Source organism: Manis pentadactyla, chromosome 8 (assembly GCF_030020395.1).
Source record: "Manis pentadactyla isolate mManPen7 chromosome 8, mManPen7.hap1, whole genome shotgun sequence".
NCBI lineage: Eukaryota > Metazoa > Chordata > Mammalia > Pholidota > Manidae > Manis > Manis pentadactyla.
The window spans coordinates 92,278,117-92,298,964 of record NC_080026.1 but is presented as its reverse complement, the minus strand read 5'-3'; the positions used below and the strand labels follow the sequence as shown (position 1 = coordinate 92,298,964).

The window sequence follows — 20,848 nt, the reverse complement described above, 5'->3', positions numbered from 1 at the left end:
CCCATGTCATAGATGGAATAGGAGTCAAAATGTTAATATTTCTATTTCCTTTCAGACTTTTCCAGGCCTATTTTTTTTCATTGTGGACATCTTATTGCATCTGTACTTTTGTATATCATCTTTTAAATTATTGCAAATTATTTATCACAGGCAAATGATAGCATGGCCCACTAAAGAGCCCTGATGATGAAGGTCCTTCCTGACCTGCACACTGAGATCCCCCTCCCCGATAGTCTCCATGAGGGGATACCCCCTCCAAGGACACACTTCACCCCACGTTGCCTTCAGGGTTTGGGGATAACAGGACACTCTCACCCCTGACCTCAGAACTATGGCATCCTGAGCCGTAAAAACTAAAGGGCCCCTGGAGGTTTTGTCTTGGCTCAGCTCACTCACTGGAAAGAAGGACTGGTGTCACAGTCCCTGTTGACCTACAGAGCACTGGAAAATGGCAAATCAGCCTGCCTTTGTGAAAGCACACTGGAAACTAGACCTGCTATTCATTTTGGGAACTGTTAATTAAAGCCATTCATGCTGCTGACCACAATCTGGATCTGGTCTCCAGCTAGGAAAGCATGAATCTATAACTTCTGGAAAGCCATGGACCAACTGGGAGCCCAACTGGGTACACAGGAAAGTATTCCCATAGACAAATGGTATAAAATTCTTTCATCCCTCAAGACTGCTGAAAAATAAACCAATACTCTGGATCTGTCAGTTCAGAGAAAAGTAGAAAAGAGGAAAAGGGAGGAGTATGTAGCAAGACTAAATAGGGGCACCTAAGATAATCAATGGGGCAAAAAAGAAAGCAAAAGGGACATTAAAAAAATCTTGAGATAAATGATAATGGAAACATAACATGCCAAAATTTATGGGATGCAGAAAAAGCAGTTCTATGAGGAAAGTTCATAGTGATAAACATATATATTAAGAAAAAAAAGATATCAAATAGTCTAACTTTACACCTCAAGAACTATAGAAAGAAGAAAAACTAAGTCCAAAATTAGTAGAAGGAAGGAAATAACAAATATCAGAGCAGAAATAAATGAAATAGAGACTAGAAAGACAATAGAAAAGATAAACAAAACTAAGAGTTTTTTTTTGAAAAAGATAAAATTAAAAAAATTTTTTGATAGACTAACCAAGATAAAAAAAAGAAGTCAAACAAATAAAATCAGAAATGAAATAGGAGACATTGCAATTGATATCACAGAAGTACAAAGGATGATAAGAGACTGCTATGAACAATTATACACCAAACTGGATAACCTAGAACAAACTGGATAGACTAGAAGAAATGGATAAATTTCTGGAAACATATAACCTACCATTCCTGAATCATGAAGAAAGAGAAAATCTGAACAGACCAATAACAAATAAGGAAGGGGAGTGAATTAGTAATCAAAAGTATCCTAATAAGAAAATTCAAGAGCCAGATGGCTTCACTGATGAATTCTACCAACTAACTGGAACTAATACCAATTCTTCTCAAATTCTTCCAAGAAATCAAAGAGGAGGAAGCACCCCCTAAAGTCATGTATGAGGGCAGAATTACTCCGATACCAAGGCCAAACAAGGACACTACAAGAAGAGAAAATTACAGGCTAATATCACTAATGAACATAAATGCAAAAATCTTCAACAAAATATTAGCAAACTATATCCAACAGTACATTAAAAGGATCATAAACTATGATCAAGTGGGATTTATCCCTAGTATGAAAGGATGGTTCAATATCCTTTGATACAATATATTAACTAAATGAGGGATAAGAATCATAGGATTATCTCAATAGATGCAGAAAAAGCATTTGACAAAATTGACCACCCTTTCCTTATAAGAACTCAACAAATCAGGTGTAGAATGAATGTACCTCAACATAATAAAGGCCATACCTAACAAGCCCACAGTTAATATACTCAACAGTGAAAAGCTGAAAGTTTTTCCTCTAAGATCAGAAAGAGAAAGTGCTCACTCTCATTACTTCAGTTCAAGATAGTACTGGAAGTCCTAGCCAAAGCAGGAAAATTAAATATAAGTCATCCAAATCAAAAAGGAAGAAGTAAAATTGTCTGTTTGCAGATGACATGATCTTATATATAGAAAATCCTAAAGACTCTGGCAAAAAACTGTTGAAAACTAGTAAATGAATTCAGTAAAGTTGCAATATTCAAAAATCAACATACAAAAAACAGTTGTACTTTTATACTCAACAATGAACTGTACAAAAACAAAATTAAGAAAATAATCCCATTTAGAATAGCATCAAAAAGAATAAATTACTTATGGATAAATTTAGCCAAGAAAGTAAAAGATCTATATACTGAAAACTATAAAACATTAATTTTTTTAAATGAAGAAGACACAAATAAATGGAAAGACATCCCCTTTTTATGGATTTTAAGAATAATTATTATTAAAATGTCCATACTACCCAAAGCCATCTATAAATTCAATACAATTCCTATCAAAATTCCAAAGGTATTAATCACAGGGATAGAAAAAAATCCTAAAATTTTTTTAGGAACCACAACAGAACCCAAATAACTTAAGCAATCGTGAGCAGAAGGGGAAAGCTGGAGGCATCATACTTCCTGGTTTGAAACTATATTGCAAAGCTATAGTTAACAAAACAGTATGGTATTGGCATAAAAACAGACACATAGATCAATGGAGCAAGATCTAGAAATAAATCCATGCATATAGGGTCAACTAATTTTTGACAAAGTCACCAAGAATCCATAACTGAGAAAGGTTATCCTCTTCAATAAATAGTGCTGGAAAAATTGGATATTCACATGCAGAATAATGAAATTGGACCCTTAGCTTACACCATATAAAAATCAACTCAAAATGAATAAAAGACTTAAAACATAAGACCTGAAGTCATAAAACTGCTAGGAAAAGACATAGGGGAAAAATTCCTTGACACTGATCGTGGCAATGATTTTTTTGATCTGACACCAAATGCAAAGTCAACAAGAGCAAAAATAAACAAATGGGGCGACATCAAACTAAAAAGCTTTTGCACAGCAAAGGAAATAACCAACAAAGGGCAGCCTGTGGAATGGGAGAGAATATTTGTAAATCATATACCTGATAAAGGGTTAATATCCAAAACCCATAAAGAACACTTACGTCTCAATAGCAAAAAACAAAAAACAAATAATCTGACTAAAAAAATGGGCAGAGGACCTAAACAGGTATTTTTCCAAAGAAGACAGACAAATGGCCAACAGGTATATATGAAAACATGTTCAACATTTCTGATCATCAGAGAAATGCGAGTCAAAACCAAAATAAGATATCACCTCACACTTGTTAAAATGGTTCGTATTAAAAAGAAAGACAAGAGATAACAAATATAGCAAATATTGGTGAAGAGAAAAGGGAATCTTTGCATACCGTCAGTGGGAATGTAAATTGGTACAGCCATTATGGAAAACAGTACGAAGTTCCCTCAAAAATTCTAAAGTATAACCACCATATAATCCAGCAATCCCACTTCTGGGTATATTGCCACAGGCAATGAAATCACTATATAAAAGAACTATGTCATGGAAAGAAGTCCCATGTTCACTGCAGCATTATTCACAATAGCTAAGATGTGGAAACAACCTAAATGTCCATCAACAGATGAAGGTGTAAAGAAAATGTGATTGATCTATATAATTTTTTCATATTGATATACTTATATTGTACATATATATTCATTGCACATATACACACATACAATAATATATAGATATATATGTCATATATTGGATATATATATATATGTATATATATATGTGTGTATATATATAGGATAAGCATTCTTATCCTAAAAGCCAAAAAGAAAGTTAACTATGTGAGGTGAGGATGTGTTAATTAACTTGATAGTGGTAATCATTTCACAATATATACATATATCAGATCATCAAATTGTACAGTTTAAATATATTACAATTTTATTTGCCAGTCATACTTCAATAAAGCTGGAAAAACAAAAGGAAAAAAGAACTGAAAGAAAAGACTGAGCTGCCTTTGTCTTGCTGTGTGCTCGTAGGAGGGCTTTCCTAACCTCTCTGTGCCTCAATGACTTCGTCGATATGATGGGAACCTCCCCTCCCCTCTCCTGGGGCTCATAAAACAGTAGGAAGATTCCTTGATTCCATGGGTATAAACAGGCCTGTGGCCTGTTCCCACCTGGGCTAGAACACCAGTTGTACCCACAAAGAGTTTGGAAGGAGTCAGACACTGGGTCATTTGAGGGCTTGGCACAACCCAGTCTCTGGGATAGTGACTGCTGCCTTGGGCTGAACTTTTGACAAGAAAGACAACTGGCTGCAGCCCTGTTGTACGCCCACCCAGCAGCAATGCCCAGGAGCAACAGGAACCAAGCTGTCTGGGTGGGGAGGGGTGGAGGTAGGGGAGTGGACAGAGAAAACTGAGCTTCTGCAAAAATGTCCTGCTCCCCAAGGCCCACCTCTAGCACCAAAGGAGTAAGACTATGGGAGAAATGATGGAGCCCTGGGTTGGAAGTCAGCCCTGCTCAGCCACGAGCTTTCTGCAGGACCTTGGGCAAGGCCTTTCTCTTCTCCAGGCTCTGGGCAGAGGAGCTGCTGTGCAATGAACGTCTGCTAGGGGCCAGACCAGGCCAGGTTCCTGCCATGCATTCTCTCAGCAAATCCTCACCCAAAACTCCATGAGCGAGGGACTAGGATCTCCTAAGGAACCTGTGGGTCCGAGAGGCTAGGGGACTTGCCAAGGTTACACAGCTAGCATGAGGCACACATAGCCTACAATGGAAGAAGTGGGAGATCAAGACAGCCTTTCCCGTTCAAAGGGTCCCTGGTTCCTGCACATGCTTCCAGGGCCAAGATGCCACCCTCTCAGCCTTCTCTCAGCCCACCTCTATATCCAGAACAATGGGGTCCTGTTGGTACCGCATCCAAAATGTACACCAAAGCCTGCCATTTCTGCCCAGGCCCATCAACTCATCGGGGGTCAAGCCCATCATCCCCTCTTTCCTGAACGACCACTACAGCCTCCTGGCTGGTCTCCCACACTCTCCCTTGCCTCCCTACTGTCTGTTCTCCACCCAGCAGCAAGCAGAATGTAAATCAGATCGTATCACTTCCCCACTCAAAACTCTCCAAAGGCTTCCTACTGCCTTTAGAAAACATTCTGAGCTCCTAAACCTTGGACCTACATGATCTGGCCTGGCCCGTCCATCTAACTTGGCCTTCCATCTCCTCCCCATCACTCACCTGCTTCAGCCAAGCAGCTGGCATACTGGTCCACAAATCTGCCTAGCTCTTTTCTGCCTCAGGGAGTTCCCCTGCCTGGACCTCTGTGGCCTCTGGGCCTCTCCTGGTCAGCAACTTCTCATGATTTAATGATTGTCCTCCTTTGCCCCAGGCATCCTCCTGTCACCCTGTTTTGTTTCTTATTCTCTGGGTTACTTGTTCAGTGCCTGTCTCCCCAGCAGAATGGATGCTCCAGGAAGAATGATCTACTCTGCCATCTGCACAGTCCCAGTTTATGGCCCAGGGCACCCACACAGTGGGTGCTCAGCATACACGTGACTGATAAATGCACCACAGGCCCACCTGGTTCCGGAAGATCAAGGCCAACACTCCACCAATGAGCTCGATTATGAGGCAAAGCCCAAGGATGTACATAAACTGAAAAACAAAATTCCGAGATTTACCTAGAGGTAAATGGCAGAGGATGTGCCATTTGCTCCAAGGTCAAGCCCAATAAAGAGAAGCATCTCTGTTGGAGCTCTAATTGGCTCCTGGGCCTCTTGGCCCTTCCTCCCATGAGGACACAGGATGTGGACAGACATTCCTGGGAAAGTCCACCTCTGGAGTCAGAGGTCAGGAAGAGGGAGTCAGCTGTTCCCGCCAAATGGTCATCGAGGTTTGTCCCAGGGGTCCTCATAGGACTCTAGGTGGAAAAACACAGCCTCTCCCCATTCCCCCCACCACAGGGAGAGCCGGTCCTCTCTCCCACTGATCCAGAGGGACAGGCCTGGCTTCATGGCCAGGCTGGGAAAGAATTTCCAACTCTGCCTGCAGAGCTCCTCAGAAGTGGCTTCCCAGACCCCAAAGGGGTGTCTAGAGCTTAGAGGACATGTACTGCACCTCTGCCTTTTATTGCAAAACAGGCATTGTCCAAATTGACACCAGAAACTTCCAGCCTCAGGCAGCACCAATATCCTGCTTTTAGGGGCTTTTAGGGGCTTCCCATGTAAGGGGAAACAATGAGGTCAGACATACACGTGGGTGCAGAGTGGGTGGATCTGCCTACCTGGCACCCCCAGCTTTGGGGAGCCATCCCTCATCTCACGGTAAGGGGGGCAGGAGGGCTGTCCCCACCCCCTAACCCCAGGGCAGGGACTTGGTCCAAGCAGGCCCATCAGAGTTCTGGAACTTCAGCCAAAGTTACCAGGAAAGATTCCTTGGGATCAAGAGCTGTGAAAACTCGACTGGCCTGGGAGCCCAAGGACAACACCAGGCATCCAGACGGCAAAGGAGAGCCCAAGGGCACTGTCAAAACCCTAGGCCCAGTGTGTGTCTGCTGGTTACATAAGCTCACCAACAACAACTTTTTGGTTTTACAAGCTCTCATTTGAGTGTGATTTCTCCCACTTCCAGCTGACAGTCTAGACCACACATGTTTTAAGTAAGAAGAATAGTATTAAAATCAGCCTTTTTACACAGAAGTGGAGGTGGTCTGGGTTCTCCTGGGCCAATATGGACAGGTAGGCTGATCCAGGAAACACTCTAGAAGAGCTGCTTTGAGGCAAGGACTGAAAAAACTGGGCCACCTGAGGACCTAGGGGCAGTGTCCCCAGCTCTCCTAGGGATTTCAAAGTCAGCCCCCCACCCGCCAGCTGAGGGGCACGTGGGACCAACTCACCGCTTGGAGAAGGCTCAGGTTGTCTCGGAGGGAAGCCAGCACTCCAATGAAGGAGACGATGAACATGATTACCCCCAAGAGGATTAGGATGATGGCTGGAGCCAGGAAGGCACTTTCGAGGGTTTTGTATTTCTGCCGCTCAACCTCTGCATAGATCCCCACGGACAGGACCACGGCCCCAATCAGCTGTAGCAAGAAAGGAGGGCGTGAGAAAAGAGGACTGGTTGTCACTTGATTGTCATACAAGGGAAAATTGTCTGGGTACTACGGTGCCTGCCACTGAGGGATTGGGTTTGTGGGAGGGGCTCCTCCCAGATACCCGTACATGAAGGAACCAGTTATGGGCTGAACTGCATCCCCCTCAAATTCATACACTGAAGTCCTAACCCTTGGCACCCCAGAATGTGACTGAATTTGGAAATACAGCCTCCAAGGAGGTAGTTAAATTAAAATGAGTCGTATGATTGGACCTTAATTCAGTATGACCTTGTTCTTAAACAAGAGATTAGGTCACAGACATACACAGAGGAAAGACCATGTGAGGACACAGGGAGAGGACCGTCATTTACAAACCAAGGAGAGAGGCCTCAGAAGAAACCAATTCTGCCAACACCTTCCTCTTGGACTTCCAACCTCCAGAATTGTGAGATAATACATTTCCGTTGTTAAAGCACCCAGTCTCTGCTACTGTGTTATGGCCACCCTAGCAGACGGATACAGGCCCTATTTTGAAATACCACTGTGGGTTAAAATTGCAGTATTTCCAGAATCTTTCACCTGGCTTTGGCATCTTAATATCAATAGATGTTTCCAAGGGGTGGAGAGAAGTAGTCCATCTCCACATCAACAGGTGATTACAAGGGTTGGAGGAATGAGGATATATCTGAACTGGAGAGGTTTGGTGGGGTCCGTTTTTGCAGCTGGGTAGTGAGAGACACAGGCAAGCAGAAGTGGACAACTGTGTATAAGCAATAAACAGGTTTCTCCCATTTTATTTCTCACTTTGACTGGTTTTGGTTTCAAAGGTATTTGCCCCAGGTTGGGAAAATATTTTCCTCCAAGAGTTACAGCCACTTTGGAAGAAAGTACTATTGAGTCCAGGGAAACGGCACTGGTTAGAGGGTCAGAGAACCCAGCTCTGCCACTTGTTAACCTGGGGCTTTGGACATGCAATCTGACCCCACGAGTCTGTGTTCTCCTCTGAAAAATGGGTATAAGATATTTGTTTGTGCCCTGCTCACCCACAGGTCTTTGTAAAGCTTTAGTGAGATGAGGCAAGCGGGAGCACTATCAACCTGCGCGCCTGGGGCCACCGTGTTGTGTGTTACGCAGGCAGGTCACCCAAAGGAAGTTTCGGAACTGTTCAGGGCGACAGCAATTTCCACATTGACATGGAGGTGCTGATTTTCAGGATGAACATTGGAAAGGCCAAAGGTCAGAACAGGAGGAATTTTGAGGGTATTTTCACATCGAGTTCCTCATTATCAACTTTCCTAACAGTGGGAAGATGACCACCGCAACACCTCACCGGGGAAAAAACGGGCAACACAGCCCTGGGAGAACCCCTTTTTCTCTTAGCCTGAAAAGCCGCTCATAATAAATTTTTAGGGATATTTATCAGCTGACACCACCTCCACCCCTCAGACAAATCTGGGGCTACACTGACACATCGCCCTGGGATCCTGCAGTACTGTCCTACCTGGGCCCCTTCAGCCTATTCTCCACACTAGGGTGACTGAGGAAAACCTAGCCAGAACGGAGGCTGGTTCTCTCTGCATGCAGAGTAAAAGCCACAACCCTAACCACAGCCTACAGGCCTACATGACCTGTCTGACCTCATCTCTTACTCACTCCCCTCATCTCTTACTCTACTTTAGCTGCCCCGGGCTGCTCACTGCTGGTCAAATGCATAAAGTGTGCCCCCAGGGCCTTTGCACAAGCTGTTCTTACTGCCTGGAATGCTCTTTCCTGAATCCACATGGTTCACTCCCTCACCTCCTTCCTTGCTGCTCAGTTGACACCTGCTTGGTGAGGCCTTTCTTATTTAAAAGTAGAAAGTCCCTCACTGTGAAACTCCCAATTCCATTTCCCCATTTTATTTTTCTCCTTTGCACTTACCAGTATTTAATAGAGTATGTTTTTTCTTTTATTTCTTTATTGTTTGTCTTCCCCACAAGAATATGAACTCCATTCCAGGAGAGAATTTTCAGCTGTTGCAGGCAACCCCAGCACCCAGACTAGTACTGACATTCAGGAATAACATTTGGTGTTTTACCACCAGTGTCTGTTGATGGATGGAGCAGGGTACCCCAAGAGACCCCCGTGGGTTTGAGCCTGATGCTCCACCCAGTCTCCTGCCTGTCCAAGGATTCTGACTTTCCAGGCCATACATTCCCAAGGGCAGGGACAAATCAGTAGCTACACTGGACACTGCTGAGCAGAAGGGAGTGTGGGAGAGTAACCAGAAGCTGTGGCGCTATAAGCTAAGGTCCACGTTAAGGAAATGAGGGATAATACAGACAAGATGTTGGCAAGATATGCCATGAGCACAGCTACCCTGGAGTCAACATCCGGAACACAGAGGAGGTGGCCATCCCTCCAGTTACTCATTGGTTTATCCCAGCCTTAAATTGGCTATAATGTGCCTCAGAGGAGATCCCCTTGGCTGTCCCGAGGAAAGGCAAGCACCTGCCTCCCCCCAAGCTTTGACAGGTAGCAGGGGTACCAGAAGTCCAGCAGACAAAGCTCACTTAGAAACAACAGACAACAGAGGGTTGCCAGGAAGCCACTTCCTTCAGGTCAAGTATTCTGCTGTATTTCACAGCTAAGTGCCATTCCCCTTGGTTTGAAAAAATAATCTAGGATTACTGAGACCCACTCCCCCTGGTCTAAAAGGCATGCCTTTCCAATACAGGCAGATGGGGGTGCTAAAGACATTGACAAACTTGGAGGTGAGCTACTTATTAACAAGTTGGCCATATCAGGAAAACTGAGTGAAGTGATGTCATCAAAATTACCCACTCGGGTAAAATTTTACATTTATAAGGCAGGACACCCACCCACCCAGCCCTCCATAGGAAGGTGGTGATCACAGGAAATAAAATCCACCTTTGGTAGAGAAAGATTAAGCAGAGGCGGACTGATCAGTCACACTCCAAACCCCAGACCATGGTAAAACCCAGAACACTGTTCTAGGCTGGCCTAAGCCTCGGGGATCCTCTGAGAACAAGGGCAAGCAGCTTTAAAAAACCAAATGCCCTCCCTACTTCTGGAACACTAAACTTATAAGGAAATCTCACTCAGCCCCAGCCCTGAGCCAGACAGAGCCCAGAGATTCCTCCACCCTGAAGTTGAGGATTAGAGTTAAAGATGAACCCCACAGAGAAGTGAAATCTTCAGGGCCCAGGCTAAATATGCAAGGACAAGATGTACTTGAGGGTGACAGAGGTGAGGGCTTATCTCCTGTCACGATGAAGAGTATGATTCTTATGCTGTCACAGAACTAACAAGATAACATCTTAATATTTTCAGAATCGATTCTATATGCTTTCAAGAGTTCTGTTTCCTGTTACTAAAAAAAAAGTTTAGGCAGGATGGACATGGACTCTGATAACTTCCCACCACCTAGGTCTGTCCCCCTCCCTCATTCCCACATGACTGTACTTTTGGGTTAAAGTACCCTGCTTTGAAAACCATCTCCAAACACCAGAGCTGTCCTTGGCCCCAATTCCAAGCAGAACTGACCCCAGCCCTCTCCACAAAGGTAATCAGAGGCTTCTTCTATTTTTACAAGCAGCCCAGAGCCCTGGGACCCTCTCCAGAACAGTTTTGCTGGCAGGAAACATAACTTCCGTTGGTCTGATCTCCCTCCTGTTGCAAAGCATTGCATTTTCCTTGCTAGTCGGCCTTGCGACATTCCCAGATCACTAAAGCCATAGGAAAAGCTTCTGCGGCAAATGCAAACCCCAGCCTCCCAACCCCCTACCACTGTGGACAGAGCTGTGGGACTGGTCCTCCTAGTCCACCCTCTGGGCTGCCTGGTCGATAACCCCCGAGAGGGTTCCCCACACAGCTCAGGCTGATCTGGGCTCCTCATTCAAGACTTAAAGGGGCAATGGGCATGGAGAGAGGCAGGCACATCCCTTCCCGGGAACTTCAAGGTTTCCAAGTAATATTTACATCTCCAATGACATCAGTTTATGTTTCCATCTGAGTATAAAATGAACTGTCAGTGCCAGTGGGCAATCCTATCCACTCTTCTCTGCTAATTATAGCCTTTCACAGGCAGCCAACCACTCTAGCTCCAGTGCAGGAAGCAAACGGCCCATTTTTCAAGCAGAACAGCTTCAGCTAAACAGGTCTGGGGTGGGGGGCACATGACCATGCCCATTTGGGGCCAAAGAGGGAAAGTGCATGCAGCAGGCAGCCCACAGGCCCAAACACTCAGGCTTTGCAAGCCATGTGGCATCTTCAACAGGGTGCACAGGGGCCCTGGCACCAAGTGTGAACTGGACCCAAAGGTCTCCTCTGAGCCCAACAGCTGGGAACCAGCTTCGTCCTCCACAGGGAGAGGCCCAGGGAGTGGCCCAGCTTCACCCAGCTGCTAGGAAGCGGGGGCCGTGTGATGCATTCCAGCACCTGTGTCTCCTCCTGCAGGAAGCATCTAGTCACCATCCGGGCTGGCTCACCCCCAGCTGGAGCAAGTCTGCACTTTGAGGGGGCCAGAAAAGCCCATTTTTACCTCAAAAGGCACATACCAGGCAGCTATTGTGTTCTAGGCCCTGGGTGTCACAAGAGTAGACATGGACTGGGACAGTCTGGGAGAGGGGTTAAGAGAGGCTGGCAATGATCTCTAGGGTCGGATGGATAGGCTTCAGGGGATCTTTCACTAGGAATGGAGGAAAAAGTCACACTTTTACTTTCATTAACCTCTAACTGAAATGTTCCTGGCACAGAAAATGTGAAGTAGCCCTGGTCTGTGGAAAGCAAACTACAATTCCTACCATGGGGAGGTGCAGAGGGCTCTGGGGATTTGAATAAATGTGGGGAAGCAGGAGGGAATGTCAGGAAATCAGGATGGCTTCCTGGAGAAGCCAGTGCTTCCTGGGAGGCCCCAAGAACTGATTCATTCTGGAATTACCTTGGGGCACTGGAGGATGTGGGGCTCTCTGCTGGGCCCAAACAAACACTTTTCTGAGTTTCTACTTTGAGAGGATATGGGGAATAGGTGAATTCCAAGGCCTGAGAGAGATTTTAAATAAAATGGGGTTAGCAGGACCCCTGAATCCAGCCAAGAAACCCTGGGCTTTGCGTTCACCAGCCCTCTGCCCCAGGCCAATTCTGCCTGGTCCTGGGCTGAGCCCACCCTGCAGAGAGCCACCTCCTACTCTGCATGCCCTGAACCAGCTTCTCTCCTGTACAGATTAGGGTGCTGGAAGGAGCAGTAGAAGCAAGACAAGAAATGGGGTGACATTCTGGGCCTTCATTTATTAGGTTAGTGCCCTTGGCCATGTCACTTCTCCTCTTTGTACCTCATTTTTCACCTGTAAAATAATGAAGCCCACTGCCACTTACAGAGGAATTTTGCCACGCCAGCAGCCTGCAAGGCACTATTCCCACAGCATGCCCACCCCCTGCATGCCCCCACACAGCCAAAAACAGCCGGCCTCGGCCTTGGCTTACACACCAGGCTCAGTGAAGCCAAGTGACACAGAGCACATGAGAGGCAGGTCACGGTTCACAACCAAAACCTGCCTGTCTGACCTGCCCTGAGGCCTCCAGATGGGCCTTTTGCAAAGACCTGGGAGAGAACTGATCTGAAATGTCTTTGCAAACTGCAAAGGTGCCAACGGCAGAGCATTGCTGTGAAGAGAATATTCTGTGTGATGCTCATGTCTACATGGTAGCCACTAGTCATATGTGGCTAGCAAGTCCTTGAAACGTGGCTTGTAAGCCTGAGGAACTGAATTTTTTGTTTTCTTTCATTTTCATTAATTTAAATTTGAACACATGTAGCTAGTGGCCATTGCCTTGGACAGCACAGCCCTAAAGCATCTCTCATTGGATGCTGACCCTTCCTACTCTCACTGCTCTTTTCTGAAGGTAGAGACCATCTTTATTTTAAAAATCACATGCCCTAATCATCCTGCCCCTAGCTAGAGAAGGATCAGTTAATATTCACTGACTTCATTCATCAGGAAACAATATCTTCTCCCATTTGGCCTGGGAAAACTCAGCTCATGTCTCACTCCTCTTGCCCCTAAGGAAAGCAGGACAGGCCAGATCCTGAAGGCCTTGGCAGCACCCCCAATCCAAACCCAGAGAGTGCCAGCCCCACCTCCAGGGCCATGTGGCAGTAGTTAGTCTAAGCTCTGGGGCCCTGGACACGAGTGCCACTGAGCTGGCCCCAGCCCTGCTCCCAGGCACCTGTGCTTGAGTAATGGGATTCCTCCCCACCCCAAATCAAAGCCAGCCCTTGAGAAAGCAGCAGAAGCTCCCTCTTACTGCTAGCAAAGGAGCCAGTCCCTAGTCTTTGTCACTGCAACTTTGCTACGAACTCTGCCTTGACCCTGGACACAATTTCTTTCTTTCTAAAAAACTGGATATCAAGTGCAGAGAACTAAATTAATTGCAATCCTTGGTCCATGACATTCTCTGACATAGTCTGCTTTCATTTATAACATAATAAGCACTATTTATTAACCAGTTGTCCTGTGCACACTGGTCTGCTATGATCCCACTGTCATACACTAAGGTTCCACATACACCTACATCTGTTTCTGGCTCCCTTTCGCTTCCACTGGACAATCTGTCTATTCCTAAAGAGACCTCCCGATCGCAGTGACCATAGCTTTATAACATTTTGGCATGTGGTAAGCCAAGTCCCTCTTTCCTGTCTTCTTCAGAAGTGTCCTGGATATTCTTGGACCTCGAGTCTTCCATACACATTTTAGAATCATCTTAATCAAGTTCCATGGAAAAACCTGCTGAGTGAGGCGTGACTGGAACTGCGGTGAATCTATAGGTCCCTTTGAGGGAAATGGACTCTATCTTTACTCTACCAGGCCTTCTGCCCATGAGCATGGTCTCTCCCTTCTTTACAACACCTTTATTATGCCTTCTCTAATAACAGTGCTCCCCACCTCCCTCAAGCTTTCCCAGGGCTTTCTGGGAAGAGCTGGAGAAAGGCTTCCAGAAGTACTTCCCAGCCCTGCCTGGGAAAGCCCCCCTCTAGGTCTATGGATGGAAAACACAGCCTCCAGGCAGCAAAGTAGGTATGCCGATTGGTTTTGCTGCCCCTTGTGTCACCAACAGGGTCAGAAATCTGACTTAAAAGACTCCCACAAGCACACAGCACATTCCAGGCTATAAAAGAGCTAAGCTGGGAGGTTAGCAAGTGCCAGCTATTCAAACCAGCCAGGGCAGACAGTAGAATTTTGAATCAAGAACCACCACAACCGTGCAAAGCACTGGTGATAAGAGATGACCCAGCCAGGACCTGCTTAGGAAGGAGTTAGGGGCAGACAAGTGCAAAGTGGTAAGAAATAATTGTTAAGGACATTCTGAGACAAGAGGCAGAACAATTACCTCCTCCTGGGAAACCAGAGAAGGCCCACTGGAGCTGAGCCTTGAAGGATACACAGGAATCTGACTTCATACCACTAGATCCTCTGTGAGCACAGGGACTACTGGCCCAATACCTCTATCAGAAGAATGAATCTGAGAAATGATACAGCTTCAGATGCCTATAAACCCAAAGAAAAACTCTGTTGATCTCGTTCCTGAACAGAGCCTTACAAGGTTTAAGGGTAAGAGGGAGCTGCGCATATCTGAAAACCAGGGAAACGGCTATGGGACAAAATGAAAAGCAGATCACCTCCATCCAACACACTCCTCTCTCTGGTTTTCTTTTCCCCTCCCTTTCCAGACCTCTGGCTTTCTCTCATCACCTTCAGTGTCTGAACCAAGAGAGTGGGAACCTGCCTCTCGGGGCTATGTTCCCATGGCCTCTGAGTGATTACCTTCCCATAACTCAGCCCTAGGTAGGCCCCAAGCCAGCCCCCAGGCCAAGCTGGCTCATTACCCAGTGGATAATCAGAACAGAAGCCAGTGCTCCCAGAAAGACACATGGGCCCGGCACTGGGGACAGGCAGTCCCTCAGCTCAGGCTACTGCAGACAGCACCCTAGGCCCAGGGTTGGAACTCTAGCTGAGAGGCTAGGGGTGGGGGGTGGAGGCTGGGATTCTGGGATATGGGCTTGGGGATCCTAGAGATGAAGAGCTATGCAGCGTGCAGGTGGGGGCACTTCCTGTTGGGGTAATTGCTCAGGTACATCCTGGGACAAACTACCGCTTGTTCCCCTGCTCCCTTCTTCCTCTGGCCCAGAAGTGCCTTCCCCTACAGCCTACAGCAAAGGCCCCACAGCTCAGGCCCCACCACTCATGGCTGTCGGCTGCTAGCAGGAGCAGGTAAAATGACCCCGGGCTTCTTTCAAATGCTTTAAAAAGGGGACATGGGCTCACAGAGGTGACAAGGGGGCTTTGTTCTAGGCAGCGGCCTCCAGTTCAGGCCCCAGAGCACCCATGTGTCCACAGGTGAGAAGTGGTAAAAGAAAGAACTAGTAAGGATATTCTGAGAAAAGAGGCAGAGCAGTTACTTCCTCCTGGGAAATCAGAGAAGATGGGCCGGGCATCCAGCCACCTTCCCCTGGCCTGGGGCCTCTCCCAGAGACAGCCTGGGGGTCTTCCCTGCAGGGCCCAAGGGAAGGCAAGCAGGGGCTTCCCTGTGATCTCCTCTCTCTGACCCTCTAGGCTGCCAGAGGAGAAGCCACAACAAAGGAGGGAGCCCCCCAAAAGGGAGCTGGTAGTGGAAGGAGGGAAGGATGAGATTAAGAAAATTCTAGCAGCAGGCGGAGGGCAGTGAGGCCTCACAGCCAGGACTACTGCTTCCCAGGGGACACCTGACTGAGTCGGACATTCATAAATCAAGGGCTGTCCCTACACCATTCTGGCAGCAACAGGGCTTACTAAGTGTTTCATGACGTTTCTTGTTTTTAATGTTAGATTAGTTTTATACCTAAGAAAAAAATGAAACCAATTCTTATATATGTATCACTCAGCCTTGAACAAGGCTGGGGTGGGCAGGGCATCTCTGTCTCCTGTAGGGACTTTCTCATGCAAAAGTGTGGGATCTCCTTTGATCATATATATAACCTTTGGTTTGTTCTACCCCCCTTTGCACAAAATACCACATTGGAACTGACCCTGTGCTCCTGAACTAGAGTTGGAAGGCAAAGGAGGCAATCAGACCACAACTGTCAGTGCCTGGCATGTGTAGGGCCTTAAAGAAATATAAACTACCCCCACTCCAAGGACTCATGGCTCCAAAGAGGTCGAAAGGCAAAGTGAAAAAGGAGGCATCACACATTGGAAGGAGCATTGTGGGTTGGGGGAGCCCTGGACTTTAATCCCAGCCCTGTCACTAACTCCTATGTGACCTTGGGCACGTCCCATCCCCCCTTTGGGCCTCAGTTTCCCTGCTCTAAAAGGAGTTTGGGAGTTGCTTCCCAACCCCCAAAATCTCTTTATTGCTCCAGGAGTCCATGGACACTTATGTCCAGAGAGTCCCTCCTAGAACTTTGGCCATCAGCAGACTGAGGGTGGCCCAATGTCGCCTCTCCTGAGTCCTCCACCATGGGTCTGCACCTGCTTTCCCACCTGGTCCACATGTGCATGAGAAAGACCTTAAAGGGGACAGAGATGCCCTGCCCACCCAGCCTCGATGAAGGCACAGGCCTCCAGCACTGCCTCCCACAGCAGCCATGGAAAGAAGACCAAATGTTTTTGGAAATAATAAAACTAAAAAGGGCTAATACCCATCCTCCCAAGCTCAGCTCAAGGCCCTCCTCCCTTGGGAAGACTTCTTTGTTCACCCCAGCTATAGGGATCTCTCTCTACTTCTGATCACCTGTGCAATCAATCATGGGAAGCCCTCAATTGTACTGATATTCATAGTACTAACTATGCCTATTGAACAGATAGTTCCAGACATTTATTACCTTCTGCGAAGCAAAGCACAGTGGCAGGACCCAGCAGCATGCATGCCATGTTTGACCTTGACAACTTCACAGTCTGCACGTTCCAGCAAATGCGTTAGTCCCAGACATTCACAGGAAGTTTAGTGGCTTAGTTCCCAGAACACACTTCCCCACAGAAGCCATATGGAAAATGGTTAGGGCCCAAGCCAGTTCACAGCAGACTATGAACCACAGTGCCCTTGAAGCAAAACACCATGCAAAAGTTCCTGCCCCCCAACAGGTATTCAGTAAGTGTTGCTCTCCTTCCCCAGTAAAGCTGCGGTACTGTTATAACATTGACATTTTAGGTTTCAAATCAGATGCCAGAAATCATTTCCCCATTAGAGGCACTTTGGTCCAAGGATAATTCAGGGGAAAGGGAGTCCCTATTCTGATTTCCAAGGCAACACTCATTGGTTCAAAATACATTTATTAAATGCCTCTTACATACCAGGCATTGGGAATAAAAAGATGAGACCTAGTTTCTGCCTTCAAGGAGCTCAGTCTGGTAAGACATACCTGCCCACCAATGAACGCAGCAGAACTGGGTAAACACAGGGTTAGAGGTAATTGAGTGGGCAGAGAGGCAAGAGAAGAGGAGATGCTAACTCATGGGCAAGACCAGTGAGATCAAGGAAGGCTTCCTGGAGAAGGTGATATTTGAACTGAGTCCACTTAATGCATGCAATGGACAAGAAAGAATTTCTGAAGTGAACAAGGGGTTTCAAGACACTCTTGAAGGTGCCACGGGTTCAGGTCAGCATAGCTGGAGCCAAGGACTGGAAGACAGGGAAGGGGAGGTGGGCAAGGAAGCTCACAGAAATCAGATCACCAAGGCCAGGTCTGTCAAGTTAAACCAAAAAGTTCATTCATTCATTCATTCATCATTCAGTATCTCTTTACTGAGGGTTGTTTAAGCCAGTGGTTCCCAGAGGTTTTGGTCTTAAGACTCATTTTCATTCTTAAAACATTTTGAGGACCCTAGAGCTTTTGTTTTTATTGGTTATATCTACCAATTGTTTAAAGGAAATTAAAGTAGACATAGTTTAAGTAATTATATAATGTTCAGAAATAACAAGATTTACACATTAACATAAATAGCATGTATTTTATTTTATTTTATTTTAATTTTTTTGGAGATAATTATTTTTTATTGAAGGGTAGTTGACACACAGTATTACATTACATTAGTTTCAGGTGTACAACATAGTGATTCAACATTTATATACATGATAATTCTAGGTACCAGCTATCACCATACCAAGTTGTTACAATATTTTGACTATATTCCTTATGCTATACATTACATCCCAGTTACTTATTTATTTTACAATTGGAAGTGTGTACTTTTTTTTTTTTTTTTTTGTGAGGGCATCTCTCATATTTATTGATCAAATGGTTGTTAACGACAATAAAATTCTGTATAGGGGAGTCAATGCTCAATGGACAATCATTAATCCACCCCAAGCCTAATTTTCGTCAGTCTCCAATCTTCTGAGGCATAACAAACAAGTTCTTACATGGAGAACAAATTGTTACATAGTGAATAAGTTACATGGTGAACAGTACAAGGGCAGTCATCACAGAAACTTTCGGTTTTGCTCATGCATTATGAACTATAAACAGTCAGTTCAAATATGAATACTCATTTGATTTTTATACTTGATTTATATGTGAATACCACATTTCTCTCTTTATTATTATTATTTTTAATAAAATGCTGAAGTGGTAGGTAGATACAAGATAAAGGTAGAAAACATAGTTTAGTGTTGTAAGAGAGCAAATGTAGATGATCAGGTGTGTGCCTGTAGACTATGTGTTAATCCAAGCTAGACAAGGGCAACAAAACATCCACGTATGCAGAAGATTTCTCTCAGAACAGGGGGGGTGAGGTTCTAAGCCTCACCTCTGTTGATCCCCAATTTCTCACCTGATGGCCCCCCTGCGACTGTGCCTGTCTTAGGTTGTTCCTCCCTTGAGGAATCTTACCCGTCTCTGGCTAACCAGTCATCTTCCGGGGCCATACAGGGAAATGTGAAGTTGGTAAGTGAGAGAGAAGCCTTATTGTTTGAAATGGTTAGCTTTTTATTTCTTTGCATATTTATGCCCTGTAGCTTCTATGCCCAGCATTTGTCTTGAGGTATCTTTACCACTTGGACGAATTACGATACTCGGTAAATTTGATATGAGGCACGAATTCTATTTAAGGATTGTAATTAGGAAAGAAGAAGAAAAGCTATAGAAGTAGCAGGCCGAAGAAAACATGGGAAGATTGATTATTTCTTTGACATATCTTCTTGTAGAGTAACTTCAGCATGTATAGGTTTTAAAATACTAATTAAATTGTGCACACACATTAACATAATAGGAGTATAGTTACATAACCAAAGCATACCTGTAATTACCAGCCATCTCCAGTGAAACCAAGAAAACCAGTTAGGCACCTTAGGCATTTGTGAAAACTTATCTCTGATATGGTGGATATTGTCCAACTGAACTTGAACAGTCTGAGAGAAATCAGACAAATTAAAACAACCCATTCCTGGGGAATGTTCACATCCCTTATGTTCTTTTAACAGTAAATAGTCTGTAGTTGTAAGATTTTTGGAGCGCTACAATTTGCACTTCTCCTAATTCTTGATTGACTTCCAACAGTATAGATCCAGTCAAATTTGTTGTTTTACTGTATGCACAGGCCAGCTTAGATATCTCCTTCCTCATTCCCATGGCAAGTCCAGGAACGGGTGGGATGAGTGCATCTACAGCTGTAGCAGTGCGTGGATCTTTGTTGGGGTTTTTTGATGATCATCATCTGGCATGAGTCTTCCAGAGAGTGCTGATGTTGGAAGTTCTTTTTCATATCGTATCTTAGTTCATTTTCGGGGTAGCCAAATTAAGCTTTGATCCTCTGTATAAACACAAACAGACCCTTTGCCTACACTTTTATATGCCCTTTATACCCTTGTGCGGAACTCATTGGAGGTTACCACACAGGAACTGCCCTTTTTTTTTTTTTTTGTATCACTAATCTAGACTTACATGACAAATATTATGTTCACTAGGCTCTCCCCTATACCAGGTCCCCCCTATAAACCCCTTTACAGTCACTGTCCATCAGCATAGCAAAATGTTGTAGAATCACTACTTGCCTTCTCTGTGTTGTACAGCCCTCCCTTTTCTCCTACCCCCCATGCATGTTAATCTTAATACCCCCTACTTCTCCCCCCTCTTATCCCTCCCTACCCACCCATCCTCCCCAGTCCCTTTCCCTTTGGTACCTGTTAGTCCATTCTTGAGTTCTGTGGTTCTGCTGCTGTTTTGTTCCTTCAGTTTTTCCTTTGTTCTTATATTCCACAGATAAGTGAAATCATTTGGTATTTCTCTTTCTCTGCTTGGCTTGTTTCACTGAGCATAATACCCTCCAGCTCCATCCATGTTGCTGCAAATGGTAGGATTTGCCCTTTTCTTATGGCTGAGTAGTATTCCATTGTGTATATGTACTACATCTTCTTTATCCATTCATCTATCGATGGACATTTAGGTTGCTTCCAATTCTTGGCTATTGTAAATAGTGCTACGACAAACATAGGGGTGCACTGATCTTTCTCATACTTGATTGCTGCATTCTTAGGGTAAATTCCTAGGAGTGCAATTCCTGGGTCAAATGGTAAGTCTGTTTTGAGCATTTTGATGTACCTCCATACTGCTTTCCACAATGGTTGAACTAAGTTACATTCCCACCAACAGTGTAGGAGGGTTCCCCTTTCTCCACAGCCTCGCCAACATTTGTTGTTGTTTGTCTTTTGGATGGCAGCCATCCTTACTGGTGTGAGGTGATACCTCATTGTAGTTTTAATTTGCAT

The 20,848-nt window shown here is 45.2% G+C and overlaps 1 protein-coding gene across 3 annotated transcripts in view; it reads right to left on the bottom strand.

Annotated features, from left to right (window-relative positions):
* Window positions 1–20,848, bottom strand: part of TSPAN15 (tetraspanin 15) — a 54,732-nt gene that overhangs the window by 15,905 nt on the left and 17,979 nt on the right. Inside the window, exons 2-3 of one of the 3 annotated variants that reach the window (XM_036928684.2) lie at window positions 6,911–7,096; window positions 5,596–5,670 (exon numbers count right to left, since the gene is read on the bottom strand). The exons of 1 other annotated variant lie outside the window; for it this stretch is intronic. In XM_036928684.2, the coding sequence (XP_036784579.1) occupies window positions 5,596–5,670; window positions 6,911–7,096 (261 nt within the window). The remainder of the gene's footprint in view (window positions 1–5,595; window positions 5,671–6,910; window positions 7,097–20,848) is intronic. One more of the 3 variants, XM_057505934.1, reaches the window with a different exon arrangement.